Below are 23,700 nucleotides of genomic sequence, written 5' to 3' on the forward strand. Positions count from 1 at the left end.
AAAGTAACAGTAAAGTTCTTTGTTATACATAAAATAGAATGGCATGAAAAAATAAAGACATTGCTAACAATATCATCAATACCATTTAAACTTTAAAATATAGTACAGAAGATAAAAGCTATCTTCTGTAATCTGAAGGCAAAGATTTCTAGAACTCCCCAATACCACCGTTTTTCTCTTCTTGTCAAATAATTGGACTACATTTTCTGGGCCCCATGCATCTGGACTGAAATATGAAGGAGCAATTGGCCATCTCTGATGGTCTAGTTTTCCCATCTAAGGTAGGCCTCTAAGGCCCTGGGGAATGGTGGATTCACTAGATGGAAAAAGCCTGTCTTTAACTGACACATAGGAGTTTAAAAAGGGCAACACAGTAATAGTGGGGGACTTCAATACTCCACTGACAGTACTAGACAGGTCATCAAGACAGAAGGTCCACAAAGAAACAAATGGACTTAAACTATACCCTAGAACAAATAGACTTAACAAATATTCATAAAACATTCTACCCCAAAACTGCAGAATATACATTCTATTCATCAGCACATGGAACATTCTCCAAGATAGTCTGTATGATAAGCCACAAAGCAAGTCTCAACAAATTTAAGAAAATTAAAATTATATCAAGTCCTCTTTCAGACCACAGTGGAATAAAATTGGAAATCAATTCCAATAAGAACCCTCAAAATGATGCAAATACATGGAAATTAAATAATCTGCTCCTGAATGATCACTGAGTCAACAATGAAATCAAGATGAAAATTAAAAATTCTTTGAACTGAATGATAATAATGACACAGCCTGTCAAAACTTCTTGGATACAACAAAAGCAGTGTTAAGAGGAAAGTTCATAGCCTTAAATGCCTATATCAAAAATCTGAAAGAGCACAAATATACAATCTAAGGTCACACCTCAAGGAACTAGAGAAACAAGAACAAATCAAATCCAAGCCCAGCAGAAGAAAAGAAATAACCAAGATCAAAGCAGAACTAAATGCAATTTAAACATGCAAACACAACAATACAAAAGATAAATGAAATAAAGAACTGGTTCTTGGAAAATACAAATACAATTGATAGACCATTTAGGAAGATTAACCAAGAAAAGAAGAGAGAATATACAAATAAGCTCAATTAGAAACAAAACAGGAGATATTTCAACTGATACCACAGAAATGCAAAAGATCATTCAAGGCTACTTGAACACCTTTATGCAAATAAACTAGAAAACCTAGAGGAAATAGATAAAATCCTGGAAATATAAAACTCTCCTAGATTAAACCAGGAAGTAAGAGAAACTCTGAACAGACCAATAACAAGCAGTGAGATTGAAATGGTAATGATAAAGTTACCAACAAAAAAAGTCCTGGAACAGACAGATTAACAGCTGAATTATATCAGACATTCAAAGAAGAATTGGTACCAATCATATTGACACTATTCCAAAAGATATAGAAAGAAGAAATACTCCCTACGTCATTCTATGAAGCCAATATCATCCTAATACTAAAAACAGGAAAGGACATGACAAAAAAAGAAAACTACACATCAATATCCCTGATGAACATAGATGCAGAAATCCTTAACAAAACACTAGCTATCCAAATCCAGCAGCAATTATCAAAAAGACAATTCACCATGATCAAGTAGGTTTCATACCAGGGATGCAGGGATGGTTTAACATTTGCAAGTCAATAAATGTGACACAACACATAAACAGAATTAAAAACAAAAATCACACGATCATCTCAACTGATGCAGAGAAAGCCTTTGATAAAATCCAGCATCCCCTTATAATTAAAACCCTCAGCAAAATCAGCATAGAAAGGGCATAATTTAATGTAATGAAAGCCATCTATGACAAAACCGCAGCTAACATTATACTGAATGGGGAAAGGTTGAAAGCTGTATTAGTCTATTCTCATGCTGCTGATAAAGACATACCCAAGATTGGGCAATTTACAAAAGAAAGAGGTTTAATGGACTCACGCAGTTCCACATTGCTGGGGAGGCCCCAAAATCATGGTAGAAGGTGAAAGGCACATCTCACATGGTGGCAGACAAGAGGGAAACTCCCCATTATAAAACCTCTGATCCCATCATACTTATTCACTGTCACAAGAATAGCATGGAAAAGACCCACCCCTATGATTCCATTATCTCCTGCTGGGTCTCCCCCACAACACTTGGGAATTCTACGAGCTACAATTCAAGATGGATTTAGGTGGGGACACAACCAAACCATATCATCCTGCCCTGGTCCCTCCCAAATCTCATGTCTTTACATTTCAAAGCCAATCATGCCTTTTCAACAGTCTCCCAGAGTCTTAACTCATTTCAGCATTAACTAAAAAGTCCACAGTCCAAAGTCTCATCTAAGACAAGGCAAGTCCCTGCCACCTATGAGCCTGTAAAATCAAAAGCAAGTTAGTTATTTCCTAGAAACATGGGGTTACAGGCATTGGGTAAATACACCTGTTCCAAATGGAGAAATGGGCCAAAACAAAATGGCTACAGGCCCCATGCAAGTCCAAAATCAAGCAGAGCAGTCAAATATTAAAGCTCCAAAATGATCTCTTTTGATTCCATGTCTCACATCCAGCTCATGCTGATGCAAGAGGTGGGTTCCCATGGTCTTGGGAAGCTCTGCCCCTGTGACTTTGCAGGGTACAGCCTCCCTCCTGGCTGCTTTCACAGAATAGCATTGTCTGTGCCTTTCCAGGTGCACAGTGCATGCTGTTAGTGGATCTACTATTCTAGGGTTTAGAGGACAGTGGCCCTCTTCTCACAGCAGCACTGGGCAGTGCCCCAGTGGGGACTGTGTGTGGAGGCACCCACCCCACATTTCCTCTCTGCGCAGCCCCCACAGAGGTTTTCTATGAATGCCTGCCCCTGCAGCAAACTTCTTTCTGGATATCCAGGTGTTTCCATACATCCTCTGAAATCTAGGTGGAGGTTCCCAAACCTCAATTCCTGACTTTTGGGCACTGGTAGGCTCAACACCATGTGGAAGCTGCCAAGTCTTGGGGGTTGCACCCTTTGAAGCCATGGCCCAAGCTCTACACTGGCCCCTTTCAGCCATGGCTGGAGCCACTGGGACACAGGGCCCAAGTCCCTAGGCTGCACACAGCATGGGAACCCCGTGCCTGGCCCACAGTACCACTTTTTCCTCCTAGGCCCCTGGGCCTGTGATGGTTGCAGCTGTCATGAAGACCATGCCCTGGAGACATTTTCCCCACTGTCTTGGGGATTAGTGTCTCATTATTTATGTAAATTATGTACATTTCTGCAGCTGGCTTAAATTTCTTTTCAGAAAGTGGGATTTTCTTTGCTATCACATTGTCAGGCTGCAAATTTTCCAAACGTTTGTGCTCTGCTTCATTTATAAAACTGAATGCCTTTAACAGCACCCAAGTCACCTCTTGAACACTTTGCTGCTCAGAAATTTCTTCTGTCAGATATCCTAAATCATCTCTCTCAAGTTCAACGTTCCACAAATCTCTAGTGCAGGGTCAAAATGCTGCCAGTCTCTTTGCTAAAACATAACAAGAGTCACCTTTGTTCCAGTTCCCAACAAATTCCTCATCTCCATCTGAGACCACCTCAGATTCAATTTCATTGTCCATATCATTATTAGCATTTTGGTCAAAGCCATTCAACAAGTCTTTAGGGAGTTCCAAACTTTCCCACATTTTCCTGTCTTCTTCTCAGTCCTCCAAACTGTTCCAACCTCTACCTGTTACCCAATTCCAAAGTTTTTTTCACATTTTTGGGTATCTTTTCAACAGTGCCGCATTCTACTGGTACCAACTTACTGTATTAGTCTGCTCCCATGCTGCTGATAAAGACATACTGGAGATTGGGCAATTTACAAAAGAAAGGTTTAATGGACTCATAGTTCCACATGGCTGGAGAGGCCTCATACTCGTGGTAGAAGGTGAAAGACACATCTCACATGGCAGTGGACAAGAAAAGAGAGCCATACAGGGAAACTTCCTTTTATGAAACCATCAGATCTTGTTAGACTTATTCACTATCATGAGAATAGCATAGGAAAGACCCACCCCATGATTCACTTAGCTCCCACTGGGTCCCTCCCACATGTGGGCATTATGGGAGCTACAATTCAGGATGAGAGTTGGGTAGGGATACAGCCAAACCATATCAAAAGCATTCCCCCTGAGAACTGGAACAAGACAAAGATGTCTACTTTCACCACTTCTATTCAACACAGTGAAGCAGAATCATTGGGGTAAACATCCAACATTCGTTGTCTCGTGCCATGGAAATCAGATGCAGACACATAGTGAGTTTAAGAGTGGAGGTTCAATAGGCAAAAGAAAGAGAAAAAGAGAATAGCTTTCTCTCCTGCAGAGAGAGAAGGGCTCCCAAGTGGGTCTTCCAGTCCACAGCAAAGTGCATGGAGCTTTATAGACTTGCTTGAAGAGGTAGTGCCTGATTTACATAGGGTCTAAAGATTGGTTGGACAAGGTGTGCCATTTATACAGTGCGCAAATAACCTGGCCACCCCATCCTAATCTTTTATTATGCAGTTGTGTTCTCTACCTGGCCAGTGCCATGTTGTCTATTCCTTACTGTACATGTGGTTGACAAAGAAAAGGGCAGATGGAGCCACTATGTTCAACATGCCTAGCCACTATGTTCAACATGCCTAGCCCCCAGGTAGCCTTTTTCTATTGGTGCAGCTGCTGGCATTCACCCATGCAAGCTTCCAGCTTGCTTATCTATGTCTGCAGCTCAACTTATCAGGTTGCTCTTTGTTAAAAAAGAAATAATTTAGGGGCTGCTTTTCATTAAAAGGAAAACCTTACTGAGGACTCTCTTACCCTCACTATCTGCCTAAATAATTTCTATTTAACTCCTATATCAATAGTACTGTAAGTCCTAACCAAAGCAATCAGACAAGAGAAAGAACTAAAGGGCATCCAAATCAGTAAAGAGAACTCAAACCGTTGCTGTTTTCTGATGATATGATTGTGTACCTGGAAAACCCTAAAGAGTCATCCAAAAAGCTCCTAAAACTGTTAAATAAATTCAGCAAAGTTTCAGGATACAAAATCAATGTTCACAAATCAGTAGCACTGCTATACAGAAAGAGCTACCAAGCTGAGAATCAAATCAATAACTTAACTTCTTTTACAATAGCTGCAAAAATAAAAAGTAAAACACTTAGGAACCCACCTAACCAAGGAGGTAAAAGACCTCTATAAGAAAAACTATAAAACACTGCTGAAAGAAACCATAGATGACACAAATGGAAACACATCCCATATGCATGGATGGGTAGAATCAATATTGTGAAAATGATCACACTGCTAAAAGCAATCTGCAATTTCAACACAATTCCCATCAAAATGTCACCATCATTCTTCACAGAACTAGAAAAAAATCCTAAAATTCATATGTAACCAAAAAAAGAGCCCACATAGTCAAAGTAAGATTAAGTTAAAAGGACAAATCTGGAGGCATCACATTACCTGACTTCAAACTATGCAATAAGGCCATAGTCACCAAAACGGTGTGGTACTGGTATAAAATTAGGCATATAGACCAATGAAACAGAATAGAGAACCCAGAAATAAAGCCAAATATTTACAGCCAAGTGATCTTTGACAAAGCAAACAAAAACATAAAGTGGGTAAAGGACACCCTATTCAACAAATGGTGCTGGCATAATTTGCAAGCCACATGTAGGAGAACGAAACTGGATCCTCATCTCTCACCTAATGCAAAAATCAACTCAAAATGGAAAAAGGCTTAAATCTAAAAGCTGAAACCATAAAAATTCTAGAAGATAACAGTGGAAAAAACCTTCTAGACTTAGGTTTAGGCAAAGACTTTATGACAAAGAACCCAAAAGCATATGAAACAAAAACAAAGATAAATAGATGGAATTTAATTAAACTAAAAGGCTTCAGTACAGCAAAAGAAATAACCAGCAGAGTACATAGGCAACCCACAGAGTGAGAGAAAATCTTAAAAATCTATACTTCTGACAAAGGACTAATATTCAGAATCCACAAGCAACTCAAGCAACTGAGCAAGGAAAAAACAAACAATCCCATCAAAAAGTGGGCTAAAGACATGAATAGACAATTCTCAAAAGAAGAATGGCCAACAAACATGCAAATGGCCAACAAACATATGGAGAAATACTCAACATCACTAATGATCAGGGAAACACATATCAAAACCACAATGTGATACCTCCTTACTCCTGCAAGAATGGCCATAATCAAAAAATCAGAAAATAATAGACCTTGGCATAGATGTGATGCAAAAGAAACACTTTTACAGTGTTGGTGGGAATGTAAACTAGTACAACCACTATGGAAAATAGTGTGGAGATTTCTTAAATAACTAAAAGTAGATTTACCATTTGATTCATCAATCCTACTCCTGGGTATCTACTAAGAGGAAAATAAGTCATTAAATGAAAAGACTCTTACACATGCATGTGTATAGCAGCACAATTCACAATTACAAAAACATGGAACCAGCCTAAATGCCCATCAATCAGTGAGTGGATAAAGAAAATTTGGTATGTATGTGTATGCATGTGTATGTGTGTGTGTGCATGTGTGTGTGTGTATATATATACATAAATATTATATATATATATGCACCATGGAATACTACTATATATGTATATATATGAATAGCTAGCTAGCTAGCTAGCTAGCTAGATATGTGCCATGGAATACTACTCAGCCATACAAAGGAACAAAATAATGGTATTTGCAGAAACTTGGATGGAACTGGAGACCATTATTCTAAGTGAAGTAACTTAGGAATGAAAAACCAAACATCATATGTTCTCACTCATAAGTGAGAGCTAAGCTATGAGGATGCAAAGGCATAAGAATGATACAATGGATTTTGGGCACTCGAGGGAAAAGGGTGGAAGTGGGGTGATGAATAAAAGACTATCCATTGGGTACAGTGTACACTGCTTGGGTGATGGGTGCACCACAATCTCAGAAATCACCACTAAAGAACTTATTCACATACAAATAAATAAATAAATAAATAAATAAATAAATAAAAATAAAAAGTAATAAAGAAGAGATACAGCTATAGCTTAGATTTTTGGTTTTGGTTTCTGGGTGAATCCCATTAAATAAGATAGAAAATATGGAGTTATGGGATGATATTTTGAAACTTGTTTCATTTGAGACTTCTTGAATTTGAAGTGTGTCAAGAGAAGAGGTTCATAAATTGGAAAAGGAGAGCTTCATTTTTCATAAAGGGCTGCAGCCTGCAGGATGGACATTCTGACAGCCTGGGAAGCATATGGCAGCCTTCAGCCAGAAGCCAGAAACAGATACTTCAAGGGAGGAGCAAAGGGAACAGGAATTTATGCTGAGTGGAGTGACTGAATATATTGAATATTGAATATGTATATTCAATAAGCCCCAGGAGGAGTCATGAGTATTTATGAAAGGCGAAACATGCACATGTGCAATTGAGTTTCACATCCCCTGGTGGGTCCTACATACAAAAATTGCAGCATTAGCACGATCTGAGGGTGCAGTTTTCAGCCCTCTGACATCAAGCAGTGAAGAAGAGGACATGAAAACCCTTACTGCACATTCTCCATAGACTGACTATGACAACTCTGTGGCCAGAGGTCTCTTATCAGCTAGTAGAAGAAAGGCAGCATCAGATGGTTGCTTGAAATCAGTGATGGAATCTTTTGAAACGGCTGGTTTCTGTTTAGTGCTTAGGGAAGTAAGCCTAATGGCGTATAGTAAGGGAGGGGTGTCTGACTTCCCATCCCATTGTAGCCAAGAACTCAGTTTTCAAGGTTGCTCTGGGGTCCCCTTGGCCAAGTGGGGATCCACTCAGATGGTTGGTGGGGCTTAGGATTTTGTTATCTCTCAAGTGTTTCTGTGGCAACTAGGTGAACTTAAAAATTAAAATGTGAATGTTTGAGTTAGAGTTATATAATATGGAGTTAAGGCTTGTACTCACTTGCATTTGATGCAATAGAAAGGAATGGGGATTTCCTGTGAGATTATGATAAATATGTGTATATTGGGATACATTTTCTCAGATATTCTAATCCTGTTATGTATAACACATATTTTGTGTGGACCACATAAATTTATCTGAGTAGGTATTGCCCTACCTGGAGGAATATCAAGTTAATCTCTGATATAGTTAGGTCCCGTGTTCCCACCCAAATCTCATCTTGAATTGTAATCCCCATAATCTGCATGTGTCAAGGGCAGGTCCTGGTGGGAGGTGACTGGATCATAGGGGTGTTTTCCGCCACACTGTTCTCATGATAGTGAGTTCTCGCAAGATCTGATGGTTTTGTAAGTGTTTGACAGTTCCTCCTATGGGTGCCTTCTCTCTCTCACCTATCTCGCCTGTCTCTTCTTCCCCTTTTGCCATGATCGTAAGTTTCCTGAGGACTTCCCAGCCACGCAGAACTGTAATTAAATCTTTTTCCTTTATAAATTATTCAGTCTTGTGTATTTCCATATAGCAATGTGAGAACAAACTATTACAATCTCACTGAGCTGAAAGCTATTAGATGTTATTTTTAGTTGCAGTCTCCAATGCTTGGTCAGACATTTGACTTAGATGGAGCAAATTCTCAAATGTAGAATAGGTTCCTCTCCTTTATAATGAATTCCCAAATAATTTTAACAGTAGTTAGATATGTAGTAGTCTGCTCAGGTTGCCTTAAGAAAATACTACAGGCTGGGTGGCTTGAACAACAGAAACTTACTTCTCACAATCTGGAGGCTAGAGGTTCGTGATCAAGGTGCCAGCAAATTTGGTTTCCACTGAGGGCTCTTTCCCTGGCTTCTGGAGAGCTACTTTCTAGCCGCTGAGTTTTCTCATGGCCTTTCCTATGTGATCAGAGAAAGGGAGAGAAGAGGCTGGGGGAGAGACAGAGAGAAAGAGCAAGCGAGCCTGTGTGCTAACTTCTGAAATCAAGGTCCCATTCTTATCATCTCATTTAACCTTAATTACAGTTGACCTTTGAACAACACAACAACACAGGTGTGAACTGCTTGGGTCCATTTATAAGGGGACTTTTTTCAACCAAACAAGAATTGAAAATATAGTATTCTCAGCTGGCACAGTGGCTCTCACCTGTAATTCCAGCACTTTGGGAGGCTGAGGCGGGCGGATCACGTAGTCAGGAGATTGAGACCATCCTGGCTAACGTGGTGAAACCCAGTCACTACTAAAAATACAAAAAAGTAGTGAGGTATAGTGGCACGTGCCTGTAGTGCCAGCTACTTGGGAGGCTGAGGCAGGAGAATTGCTTGAACCCAGGAGGCAGAGGTTGCAGTGAGCCGAGATCAGACCACTGCACTCCAGCCTGGGTGACAGAGTGAGACTCGATCTCCAAAAATAATAATAATAATAATAATAATAATAATAATAATAATATTCTCCCATGCAAAACCCGTGTAGAGGGCCAACTTTTCATATACATGGATTCTGCACAGCTGATTGCTGGACTTGAGTATGCACAGCTTTGGTATACTCAGCAGGCAGTCCTGGAACCAATCCCCTGCATATACTAAGGGATGACTGTATTTCTTTAGAGGCCCCATCTCCAAACACAGCTACACTGAGAATTAGGGCTTTAGTCCATAACAGAGGGGCTAGTTGAAAGTTATCCTGCAACAGCAATTAGATTATGCTTCTTACATGGCCTTAAATTATTGCCATGGTTCCCAGCAAAGGGGGATCAGGGTTTATATCACTACCAAACCTCATGTGAACCCCAATGCACTAGTTTTGGATGATGAGGCCTAGTTGGAGGTGTTTGGTTCATGGGGCCAGATTCTCATGAATGGCTTGGTGTCTTGCTCTGGAAAGGCTGGGTTAGTTTTTGAGGAAATGAAGTAATTCCCTTAAGAGTGGGTTTTTAGAAAGCCAGGGCATCCCTCGTATTTTGCATCTTTGCACACGTTCACTCACCTTTTGATCTTCTTTGTTATGTTTTGATGCATGACAAAAGCCCTCACCAGAAACCAAGTAAATACTACAGTCATGCTTCTTGTGCAATCTGCAGAATCATGAGCTAAGCAAAACTCTTTTCCTCATTAATTTCGCAGCCTCAGGTATTCTGTTATAGCAACACAGACTAAGACGATTATCAATGTCACTCATGTCTTCTAGATATTTTTTTCAGCAAACTATGGTACATGAACTAACTCTGGCCTTTGGCTTAGTATGGCCCACCACTTGAAAGGTAAAAATGGTTTCTACATTTATTTGGTTGGGGGAAAAATCATAAGAAAAAAAAGTACTTCATGACGTGAATATTATTAGGTTGGTGCAAAGTAGTTGTGGTTTTCGCCATTACTTCAATGGCAAAAACCACAATTACTTTTGTGCCAACCTAATATATGAAAATCAAATCTCAATGTCCAAAATAAAGTTTTATGGGCACACGGCCATGCTTATTTAAAAATCAGAATCACTTTATTGCTGTTTATGTGCTCCAGTGGCAAATTTGAGTTAAGACAGAGACACTATGGGCTTCAAAGTCTAACATTATATGACACTTTACAAAAAAGTTTGTGGTACTGATTCAGATCAATTATAGTAAATCATGTCATTTATTAGATCTCTTAATTTATTTGTCTAGGACTAAATTCTTCAGACATCTCACATTAGCAGGCTCATTTTGGAAGGTAATTTTGCTCAAATGTAAAAACCTGGAGGGACCTTGTTAAGCTGATTTTATGATGGAAGGCTTGATCTTGCTCACAGATTATCCAAATTAGAGATCAATTTTCCAAGTTCTATGGTGCAGGGCTCTGTGTCACCAACTAAATAGTTCTTAGAAAATTTGAGCTTATCAAAACTGCTTCTCGAGAAAATTCTTTACTCTGCCTGAGGGTACTACTGCTGACATGAAGTGGAAAGATTATCTTCTTGGGTAATAATCCTTCGAGTCAGCCTCCTTAGTTTTCTGAGCAACATATCTCTTGTATTCTCTCTAGTTTACGCATCTGTCAAAACAAAACACCTGCACTTTGGAAACTCCAGAGCTCCTTTAGGCTCTCATAGTGTTCCAGCTTCTATCAGGGGCCTGCCAGAGAAAACTGTATTTAAAGGAGATAGTATAATAGATGTATTAATTATTCATCATTTTATATTTAGTTACAAAAACAGGATAGCTAATTTCTACTTTTAAAGTAAATTGATATGGGCAAACAGGGAATGAGTTAGTTAGTGAAACTGGTGAAACCTAAAATCTCCAAAATACAATAGCTTAAATAAAATCCATGTTAATTTGTATCTCATGTAATAGCTTCAAAGTGATTGAAACAGACTGTGCTCCATGTGGTCACTTAACTACCCAGGGTCTTTTTCTCTTATGTGTATTTTGGATCTCTTTGGGTGTTGTACACGACTGCATAGCTGAAACTAAGAACATGATCATGTCCACATTCCAGTCCAGGGGAAGGGCTAAATAGAACAAGTAGGCACACACACAATGTTTCCTGGCTAATAAAACACCCAAAAAGACGCACATTGTCTTTCACTTTCTATCGACGCAAACACATTCCACTGGTATTTCACCTGGCCATGACTAATTGCAAGGGAGGTTAGTAAATGCAGTTTCTAGATAAGGGACAAGGCTACCACTAAAAGAAAAAGGGGAGAATGGATGCCATGCAATAATTAGTAGCTTTCACTTTTTTTTTTTTTTTGAGACAGAGTCTCACTCTATTGCCAGGCTGGAGTGCAGTGGCACCATCTCAGCTCACTGCAACTTCCACCTCCTGGGTACAAGCGATTCTCCTGCCTCAGCCTCCCTAGTAGCTGGGACTACAGGCATGTACCACCACTCCCAGCTACTTTTTGTATTTTTAGTAGAGACGGGGTTTCACCACGTTGGCCAGGATGGTCTTGATCTCCTGACCTCATGATCTGCACCCCTCGGCCTCCCAAAGTGCTGGGATTACAGGCATGAGCCACAGTGCCCAGCCTAAGTTTTCAACATTTTAACTAGATTTTTAAATTTCTATCTTTTAGCCAAGTCAAGTAATTATAAAATAATATATATTCTTTATACATCTTCAACTCACTGTAGAAATGCTTTTATCTGAATAGCCTTGCAAAATCAACTTCCAAGCTTTTACTAGACATGACTTCCCCTTTTATACATTTTATAAAATGTTATGGAAAGGACCATGCACATTTTAGAAATAGAATAATGCTTTATACAAATACTAGGTGATTACAAATTGTTAAACATATATTATTTCATTTAGCCCTTAATATATTTTAGGGCAGTTATTCTTATTATCCTCATATTTCAGATTAGAAAACTGGAACTCAGGTTAAGTTCTAGGTCATAGTGCCAAAACATACTGGAACTGGGATTCAAATTTAAGTATCCCTGATCCCAAAGCCTATTTTGAAATTATTATTATTATTATTATTTTTTGAGACGGAGTCTTGCTCTGCTGCCCAGGCTGGAGTGCAGTGGCGCGATCTTGGCTCACTGCAAGCTCCGCCTCCCGGGTTCACGCCATTCTCCTGCCTCAGCCTCCGGAGTAGCTGGGACTACAGGCGCCCGCCACCTCGCCCGGCTAGTTTTTGGTATTTTTTAGTAGAGACGGGGTTTCACCGTGTTAGCCAGGATGGTCTTGATCTTGTGACCTCGTGATCCGCCCGTCTCGGCCTCCCAAAGTGCTGGGATTACTGCATACAGTGTTGGCTGTTGTCATTTTTGTAATTAGAAGAATTTGAAACACTGAGTATAGATGGAATCACCAACAAGAGAATAGGAGTATGACAGGAAGACTCAGGAAAGAACTTTGAGAAACATCTTTATTCAGGGATGAGAAGAAGTAGTTAGTGAGAAGAGGGGAGTAATGATTATTGGGAAAGAATTAGTCGGTAAGGGATCATTACCGACTAAAAGAAATAGTCGGTAAGGGATCATTCACAGTGCTGGATACAAGAGGAAGACAGTAGGATGGCACCGAGAAGAGAGTTTTGAAATGGGTCATTATGTGATAACTAAAACCATGTAGAGTACAAGAGAAGAGAGACAGATTACAACAGGTGCACAAGTGACTGAGAAGGAAGACAATGGAAAAGTCAGATGTGGTCTCTTCTATTTGATAATTAAAGTGAGGAACAAGAGAACAGAGGAACAAGATGAGGCAACAATGGTAGGTGCTTTTTAGAAGAGATGAGATTCGGAATTAGTTACAGATATTGCCACTTTAATCAGATAAATTCAGGCAAAGTCAGATATTCTTCTAGCTATCAAACCCCGTAGTTTCTGATTAAGAGATCAGGATGAGACAAATGCTTTTTCTGTGGTTTTAAACTTGCTCTCTTAATGATGATGCCCTCATACCTTATGAATTTTCCAGAGAGTTCACTGAGTGCTCAGGACACAGAAAGTGATAAATGTATCTGTAAGGAAGGAAGGAAAGTAGGAAGAAAGAGAGAGAGAGAAGGTAGAGGAAGATAAATAGACAAATGGCTGGGCATGGTCACTTATGGCTGTAATTCCAGCACTTTGGGAGGCCAAGGAGGGAGGATCACTTGAGCCCATTAGTTCGAGGCTAGCCTAAGCAACATAAGGAGAACACGTCTCTACAAAAACATTTTTAAAAAGGAAATAGAGAAAGAGGGAAGATGGAAAAAAGAGGAAGGAGAGAGCAAGACCAGGAGGATTATATGGTACAAGATATGAACATCTGAAGGTTGGGGTGAGCTCTTGACAGACAGTAAAGTGGACAATATTTGGATGATTTTTCATTTCCTCTTCTAAAAAGCATTGCCCTCTCACTCCCTACAGTGTTTTACTGCTCTTTTCTGGCCACCACTGACTTCCTTAGTGAATCAGCTTCAGAGGAGGCACTGTCTCTCCACTGTACTCCCTTTGGTGGGCATTTTCTTATTTTACCTTCTATTTTAGACTGAGCAGTCAAAATGAAAAGGATCCTATTAAATCCTTCTTGTTAAAGTGCTAGTGACTGTTAAGCCTAAATGCATAAGAAATAGAAAATTTGATGCGTGAGTCCTAAATTTGAGTTTGGGAACTGGTACTTACTATCTATAATGTTTGATAAGTTACTAAGGGCAAGTTTCTATCTCATTGTGCTTCTCTGAGGATTGTATAAATAATTTAAGTGAGGTATTTTTCTTCCTACAAAACCTGTGATTTTTTAAAATTACAATATAATTTATCTTTGATGTATTTTATTTAGGGCAAAATATTTTGTATTATCCTATAAAGCAGGGATAAACACCTCCTGTCTATTGGGACCAGGAAAATGGGGACTGGGTCAGATTTTTAGGGCATGATCTCTCTAAAAGGGCAGCCAGTTCCAGCTGATAATTTCCTTCCAGAAATGTGGGTATTGTTTCACCCCATCATTTGACTTGTCAAGTGAATTCCCAAATCATCTTTATGTATAATTTTAAATAATTGCAAATATTATTTTTTCAAATATTGTAGGCAAAACAGTGTCTGGAAACTGGAGGAGGAAGGAAATATGGCCTCTGTGTTGCCAATTCGCGACATCTGCCTTTCAAAAATGAACTGAAGTAACACAAGGATGCTTTTATCTCACATATCAGGTATGTGATACTAATGTTCAAAACTGGCCCTTCAAAAGCTTTTAGTAACTTATGCATGTCAATCTGTGATTGATAAAAATTTACCGAAAACATTTTGTTACCAAAATGATGTGTACATGGGGAGGGTCATAATAGAGAAAGACCATGCTTTTAAAAATATATATGTATTTTTTGGAAGGTAATTTTTAATAAGCAAATATTTATAAATTTAAAACATGATTTTCCACTGCAAAATATTTTCAATCTATAGTTTGTTGCCTTTGAGTGTATTAGACTGTATGCCATGTTTTTCCTATCCAATCAAGACAACAATTTAAAATTAAAATTGCAAAAAATAGGCGACCTTTCACAGAGGATTGACTAGTTAATTTACTTAAGATAGCAAGTTGCACAAAAGAAGAAAATGATAATGCAACAAGCTTTCACAAGACTGACCCTCTTCTGAGAGTTAACCTTTGTGCTCACAAATAGTTATCTGAAAAATTTCCAAGGTATGAATGGAAATAACAGCAGATTGCATTACCTACATCCCGAAGGTCAGAGGTTCAGATTACCAAGGTAATGAAACTTCAGTGAGCTGCTTCAGATCTATTAGGTTTGTCAGTTTTTATAAGCACGCTTACTTCAGGAATGCAATTATAACATAAAGACCTATATTGGTGGAAATTCACCAGCCGGATCTTAACAGAAGTATTCAAATGTCAGATGAGGGGGGAGAGCCTACCTTCATGAGTAGGCTTTTAAGACGAATCAGTTAGTGAGGTGGAGTAGAGAGAAGAGGGAGATGAATGGAAATATACCTTAAAACACATCCCCAAATAAAAAACTTTGTATTTTTCCCAGACGTGTTTCAGAGGGTAACCATAAGCATCAATTAACTTATATTATTCCATTAAAAATGGTTTAAGAGATCCCAATGCAAGTGTCACAGATCATTAGATATCTGCAGCCTTATAAAAACCCGAGAATGATAGTTTTTTTGTTTATGTGAAAATGGATTATTTTGTGGAAACACAGATAAACGTAACCTACTAATTTAATCTACAATTGATATCCTCCATTCTGGCTTTAATTCACAATTGATATCACTCAGGTATCCTAAATGGAGCATCTCTCTTCTTAAGCTGTAACCAAACTCAAGGCTGAATCAAAATCATTTGGTTATATTACCCAAATAGTAGTGACTTTTTGTCTTTTTATATCACCAATAGATGATTGCCCCAGTGAGCAGAGCGTTCTTTCATAAATACAATGTGTTAACTGGGTCTTTCCTGATCAGATATTTCTCAATATTTGGTATTATTCTAATAAATTTTGATTAAACTGCTTGCCAGATCTCAAGTTATACCTGTAAGAATGATATAATACATATTCTCATGGTAGATTCAGGGTTTTTTTTTCTGCTTGTCATAAGGGATCATCACAAATTAACAGATCACAACAAATTAACATGTTAATATGACCTACTGACCAAGTAACTGTAAAATTTCAGTTATTGTGGTTTCTAAAGTTGTAGGAACAGATTAGATCACTCTGTGAACTCCTCCAAATGCCTATTAAAAAAGTGTACCCAGCAGGTCCAGGGTCGACCCTGCATTATTCAAGTGGATCCAGTGGTGATGCCTAGGCTTTCTTTTACTGGATCAAGCTGGAATTCTGTCCGTAGCCAGTCTGAAGATGATCCACTGGGAAGAATCTGTTCCATTATTGCAATCCAATTAAATGGTTCTTGCTAATGAGCAGTGAGTTACAAGATATTAGGGCAGCGCTCTCTGAAGGAAGGTGAACAATAGCACACTGTATCTAATTAATACATGGACATGTCTGTCACGACTGACTGGTAGGATAGAAATTACATAGTTCATGCAAAGGAAACGACAGAGGGAGAGCAGGAGGTCCAAGAAGAATGTCAAAGTAGGAGAGAGTTTGCCTCTCAAGAATGGCAAAGGGGCCTCAGGATTTTAGTTTTAATGTGTCCATTTTTAATTTATTTGGGTACTAATAAAAATGGCCCTTTTAAAGTTTTCAATGACTTAGCCCTGTCAATCTGTGATTGGTAAAAATTTAGCGGTAACACTTCACTATCAAAATGATGTGTACATGGGGGAGGGTCATAGTAAAGAAAGAATACGCTTTTGAAAACCCGCAAAGTGTTAACATAGGTATGAGAAGCTTACTTACTTGGTTTAGCCCACCTCACGTCGATGGCTGTGTGGTTAAGGACACTCGCAGTGAGACTGGCTCCTCTCTCTGGAAGACCAGCTAACGTCGTCACGGTCACTTCTTGGCTCGGTGTAAAACCCACACTGTTGTGTACGAAGAGCATATATTCATAGGTTGTAAACCTAAAATGTTGTTTTGTTAAAATAAAAAGTGGATAAATTTCTACTTAACAAAAATTCAAACAAATAATTTCCTTTTTCTTTACAAAATACAGGATTTCCTTCCATCCCTCCACAAAATACTGTTTTCTTTTCCTCCCTACAAAATACATTATTTTATTTTCCCTTCTTACACAACACATATCATTAACTTTGTGACTTGCCAGTCTTAACCAAAGCATCAGGGAAATAGTTTGTTAGGAATGCTGAATAAATATTGCTATTGAAAACAAATGTGGTTTATCATTTTCTTTTTCTTATTGTTTTCAGAAGTGGTGAGGATTACAGCTCAATTCAAGATGCAATTACAAATCAGGCAACCTGCCAGCTTTCTATCTGAATTTGATCCAGAGAGTTTTATGCTCTTCTTTTTGGAAACTCATCCATTTTCAAATATCAGAATCCCTCATCACCATTTTCTTCCTATACCTATGCTTCCTTCCCATAATCTCATTGCAGACAGATAAACCCCTAAATTAAATTGTAACTGTGACCAAAGTGTACAACATTCTCCCGCTGAGAGTTCTGCTACAGTGAGCTGTATTTTGCCATAGTGTGAACATATTTACTTGAGTCAATACAGTGGAAACTGAATCTTACTTTGCAGAAGGCAAAAACTGACATGATGATGTGATATGAGGAAGACTTTCCAAGTAATTTATTAAATTGATGATAGAGTAAAGCCACCATTTTTTTTAAACCAGTTTTGGGCAGAAGACCATCAGGCTTCCTTTGTTTGGTGCAGAACTGCCTGTTTAAGAAAATGCTATAAACAGACACAGTTGGGCTATGAGTGGACAATAGCTTAGATTGAGATACTTGCTTAAATATGTAGTGCAACACACGACCATCCCAGAGGCATCCTGTCCTGGATGAGCAAACACTGGCCTCAGATCATTACCTAATTTGGGTTTATTAGATGATCAAGGATACCTCATCTCTAATGCAAGGCCCATAGTATTTGTCTCAGTATGTCACAATCTTTGCTGTGATGATGCAAAGGTGGTGGGGTGTGGGTGGGTAGATGCCACTTGCAGGATTGTGCTAAATAGTTTGACCAAAATTGTCTCAGGATCCTCAGAGCATTTCGCTCCCACCTAGGTAGAAGAAATCTGCTTGACTCATCCTGTTTCTTACTCATAGCCCAAAGATATGTTTGCAGGTTTCTGCCTGAGCCACATTGAAGGGTGTTGCTTTATTGTAATTACAGGTAAAACTTAGTGACTTTTTGAGGCTATTTATCTATTTCTCCCAAGTAAGTGCTTGCATCAGATTTTCTACACCTGATGCTTTACCATCTCTTCTCAGGTGTTTATTACCTCTTTTATTTCTGCTTTGTCTGCTGCAGTGGGTTGAACTGTATACTACAAAAAGATATTTTCAAGTCCAAACCCCTGGTCCCTGTGAACGTGACCTTATCGGGAGCTAGGGTTTTTGCAGATGTAATCAAGTTAAGATGAGGTCACACTGGATTAGGGAGGACCATAAATTCAAAGATGATGTCTTTGGAAGAAAAAAGAGAGGGAAATTGTATAGACACATGGATACACACAGGGAGGTCACGGCCATGTAAAAACAGAAACAGAAATTGGAGTTATGCTGTCACAAGTCAAGGATTTCCTAGGGCTACCAGAAGTTAGAAGAGGCAAGAAAAGGTTCTTCTATAGAGTTCTGGAAGGGAGTCTGGCCCAGAGGACAAACTGGTTTGCAACTTCTTATATCCAGACCTGTGAGAGAATACATTTCTGTTGTTTAAAGTCACCCAGGATGTGGTATTTTGTTACTGCAGCCCTGGAAAATGAATACATATGCTGATCCAGACAACTAAAAAATAATAATAATTACTTAATAGCTGTCAGGCATTTTCTATAGATATTAACCCATTCATTCCTCACAAAACTCTATAAGGTGCCATTTATAATACCTATTTTGAAAATAAGAAAAACAAGGCTCGAAGAGATAAATAACTCGTCCAAGTCATTGAGATAATAAGTAAGAGGACTAAGATTCAAATATAGGCAGTCTGATTTCAGAGCTTGCTCTTTTAACCATAATGCTAAACTGCCAACATAATAGTGATGATAATAATAATAGTAATAATAACAATTATAATGATAATCTGTTCTGTCCATACTTGGATGATGTCATATCACTAGGGCTTGACCTTTGTATTATTTTTCTAGCAGAGGGAATAGATTTTTTCTTGCACATTCAAACAGTCTGGCCAAATTTCCTTTGCAACCAATAGTATGAATATGAAGGATGGTGAGTTGGGGTTAAGAGGGTAGCAAGCCTATGACAATGGAATGAAATGAAGCTAATGGCTCACAAGGGAATTGAACCAGCGACCTTGGCTTCATTAGCTCTCTCCCTGTGTAAAATACTTATATTTTACTTCATAAAATGACTTAAAAGAAACGTAGCTAGAGTCTGGATACCTAGTCTCCTCTCCTATAATATGTAAATTTTTCTTCCACATGTCTTTGTTATTATACAATTAATAATCTTTATGGATTTAAAGTGATACCATGTCTCTGGTTCTTTTCTACATGTGGAATTAACAATATCAAGTGGCACTAAAAGGGTTGATTGTAAATAAATTCTATAGGGCTTTAGTTCTTACAATACTTTAAGAGATTTCACCGTAATTTAAGTGTGGCAAAATATACAATTTACATCTACAAAACTCAGGTCACATAGATACATAAAATTGCGATGCCTGTTTTGAAGGAGGTTCTAAAATTTTACAGTAAGAGATGGCTTTAGAGTTTATCTGCTTCAAATAACAAAGTGTCTGCTACATCTTACAGATTAAACAAAAAAACCTGAGACCCTGAGAAAGCAAGTGGATTTGCACACGTTTTCACAACTAGTTAACAGGGTTAGCTGGACATAGGGTTTCTTCATTTCCAATATTCCACTATTTCCACATTAAAAAAAAAATTAATTGGGAAATGAGTAGATATTTCACTTGATGCCATACAAAAATTGGTCTTTTGTACTTTCTTTAACTTCCATTGTTAAGTTAAATTTTAAGGAAACAAGTTTTTTTTTTTTTTTTTTTTTTTTGAGACAGAGTCTCGCTCTGTCCCCCAGGCTGGAGTGCAGTGGCCGGATCTCAGCTCACTGCAAGCTCCGCCTCCCGGGTTCACACCATTCTCCTGCCTCAGCCTCCCGAGTAGCTGGGGCTACAGGCGCCCGCCATCACGCCCAGCTATTTTTTTTTTTTTTTTTTTTTTTTTTTTTGGGTAGAGACGGGGTTTCATCGTGTTAGCCAGGATGGTCTCCATCTCCTGACCTTGTAATCTACCCGCCTTGGCCTCCCAAACTGCTGGGATTACAGGCGTGAGCCACCGCGCCCGGCCGAGGAAACAAGATCTTGAATTCTCTTAAACGCTGAAATATACTGTTTTCATTTCGTCTGAATTCCAGTCTGTATTTAGTAAGAATATATACCTATGACTTGTCTACATATATATATATTGATTCACATTTCACCACTTCATATCAAGAAAGAATGTATTAGTTAGCTTGAAGTGGTTTTCCATTCACTCTATGTATATCATTTTTCAAATGGACTTATGTGTTGATTGTTGATATTAAATGAGACATTCCATTTAACAAATGATAAAATAATACATTTTAAAGCAAAAATGCTAGATCAGTTAACATCATATACTCATGACAAAACTTATGTGTATCAACCGATTTCTTCTCTAAATACAAACTGTGTTCTCTAGGCGTGTCTTGAAAAATGTCCATTTCAAACTCTGTAGGAAAAAGTTTTTGCAATGTAAGTATTCAAAGTAAGTGAATACTTATACTGAGTCTATGATGTAGCTAGTAAAATCAACTGTTTGTGGGTCCATTTAGGAATACTTGGACTATTACAATAGTTTTCCCTCATTTGCTTGAGACCATGCTCCGGTTTCTCCCTCTGCCACTCCCCAGACAGCAAATTATAAACTTTATTATGGTATAGACATGACTATGGTATTTTTCCTCATAAAAAGTAATATGTGTTAAAATCTTACTTGTGGAACAATATTCATTTTAAGGTTCAGGTGTCATTACTCCAATGAATTAGAAAACCAGATTATGTTTAAATGATGCAGTTTTAATTTGTTTATTTACTGAATAGATAATTTTATAAATGAATGAATAGATGTTTCATAGTTATTTAAGCACGCAGTCTCAAAGATTTCAGGTCACTTATATAATTTGTTAGGTTAGTGAGATAAAAACCTACCTGTCCAATAGAAAAATATCTCTGCTGAAATTTAGCAAAGTGCTCCTTTTAAAAATATTTTGAAAACAAATTATATTGCTTTTTCATATTTAATACATCACTTCGTTCATTCTTTTGCTCATTCATTTAATATTTATTGGATATTACCAATATGCCAGATGTTAAAAATAATAAAATTGTTATCTGTCCACCTAGAGCCATAGTATATACAAAATTTTACAGAAATATGTTTTTAAATGAGAACATCTAAAGTATTTATTCACTTATTCTTTTTTCTTTGAACACGCATCAGATGAAGCATCTAATTTAACCATATCCATCTGGGAAGTCTTCACGGAGGAGGTAACATTTGGGGCAGGTTTTGATAAGAAGTGGTATTTTGTCCACTGAAGACATCTGTCCAGGGCAAAATATGTGAAGACTTGTACCTTGGAAGGGTCTGATATGTTTGGGGAAACCAATAAAATTATTCAGGGCAGCTGCAGAATGCCTGGGGTTATTTTCATCAGAATTAAAAATGTGTCAGCTTTATTGATGTCCTAACAGAATTCATGTGTCAATATTGTCACCAATATAAATCAAGCTTCTGAAAATGCAGGCTATTTAGTTACTTCTTCCACTAACTCTTCCTCATCTCTGCCACAACCCAAAGTATGCTTGAGTACACCATCACACAAGCATACTTGTGTGATGGTGGATTTGAGAAACCTCATAAAGCATACTGTTCCTTACGTCTTCAAATCTTTTGTGGGAATAGCAAACAAAGAAAAACGCAATACTGTTTCCATTGCTTAAGTCTATAGCTATTAAAATTTTCAGTTGATGGTAGACACTTTAAAACATCTTTTTGTTGATTCTAAAAATAGTATTGAAGATCTTTGCTTCAAAAATTGAAGAGTAATGTTTATCATGCTTGAATAGTTCTATAAAGTGAGACATTTTAGATTGTGAGTGAAAGTTGAAGCTGTTATGTTTCTGTAGCTATCGATACCTACACTACCAGAATTATCAGACCTCAGACAATTTTGCAATAATTTCCATCTTTGTTCTACTTTGTCATCAACATGAGAAAGAAACACAGACAATGAAAGTAGTTTTTCCTTTTAATTCTAAGAAAACACTAGGGGAAAAAACCTCCTATGACAAAACACATCCTTCTGGATTTAGCAGCTCAGTTTTCATGAGTGATATAGTTTGGATATTTGTCCCCTCCAAATCTTATGTTGAAATGTGATCACCAATGTTGGATGTGCGCCCTAGTGAGATGTGTCTGGGTCATGGGGGTGAATCACTTATGAATGGCTTGCTGCCATCGCTGCGGTAATGAGTGAGCGCTCACACTATTAGCTCAGGGGAGAGCTGGTTGTTTAAGAGCATGGCACTCCTCTCATCGCCCTCTTGCTCCCTCTCTTGCCATGTGACATACCTGCTCCCTCTTCACCTTCCACCATGGGTAAAAGCTCCCTGAAGCCTTCACCGGAGGAAGACACTGGCACCAGGCTTCTTGTACAGCCTGCAGAACCGTGAGCCAAGTAAATTTTTCTTTATAAATTATCCAGTCTCAGGTATTCTTTTATAGCAATGCAAAATGGGCTAATACAATGAGGTAACACTTAATGTGATAACACAGAAAAGGACATCGTGAGGGGAATGTAAAGCATTGAAAAAAATCCAACGGGAAAAAACACTGTGACCAATTTAATTTGAATGTGAAATACATGTTTACTCATTTTGAATTGAGTACATGGCTATGAGATGGCATATCAGCATTGACTTAAGTTGGCTTTCATTCCTAGACCCAATTTTTATTCACATTTACCTATTAAGGAAGAAACTAATAGCATCTACCTCATCTTGGTAGTCATAGGAGAAGCCTTCCTTTCACTTGCCCTTTCTATGTACAAAGTTAACTTCTTTACTTAATAGCTACAACCCGAAATTATTTATATTATAGAAACACATGTCATGGAACTGATCCAGTCTTTCATACTAGCAAAGATAAAGATGCCATCTATACACATTTAATCTTATTACAAAGGAGAGAAAAAAAAGTTATATTCTTTTGAAAATTATCCCCACAGAAATGGTATCCTCTTTTAGGACTCGAAATATCTTTATTTTAGTAGGTTTAAAAATATATATGAAAATATATGTCGATAAGATTTAAACTTAGAATTTATGATATGTTTAGCTTAAGCATTTACATCTTAAACAAGTCTTACCCTTCTTTGAAAAATAAAATGAAAATGTGTTAATTTTGAATGTTTTAATTTAAATGTAATACAATTAGTGGATTCTTGAGGAATCACATAGAGGTCTCCATCCAAATAGTCATTGTAAAAAAAAAAAAATACTCTGAGAAATTTATAAATAATTAAAAGGAATAGCAATTAGAACATGCCTTCCTTCATAAACTTAATGAAAACTAATTTACAAATCTAAATTACAGCCTGCAAG

At 37.9% G+C, this 23,700-nt stretch overlaps 1 protein-coding gene across 1 annotated transcript in view; it reads right to left on the reverse strand.

Moving 5' to 3' along the window:
- The window catches only part of USH2A (usherin), a 797,990-nt gene that overhangs the window by 230,336 nt on the left and 543,954 nt on the right, over window positions 1–23,700 (reverse strand). Inside the window, exon 43 of the mRNA XM_015116260.3 lies at window positions 16,795–16,958. Within this exon, the coding sequence (XP_014971746.3) occupies window positions 16,795–16,958 (164 nt within the window). The remainder of the gene's footprint in view (window positions 1–16,794; window positions 16,959–23,700) is intronic.

Source organism: Macaca mulatta, chromosome 1 (assembly GCF_049350105.2).
Source record: "Macaca mulatta isolate MMU2019108-1 chromosome 1, T2T-MMU8v2.0, whole genome shotgun sequence".
NCBI lineage: Eukaryota > Metazoa > Chordata > Mammalia > Primates > Cercopithecidae > Macaca > Macaca mulatta.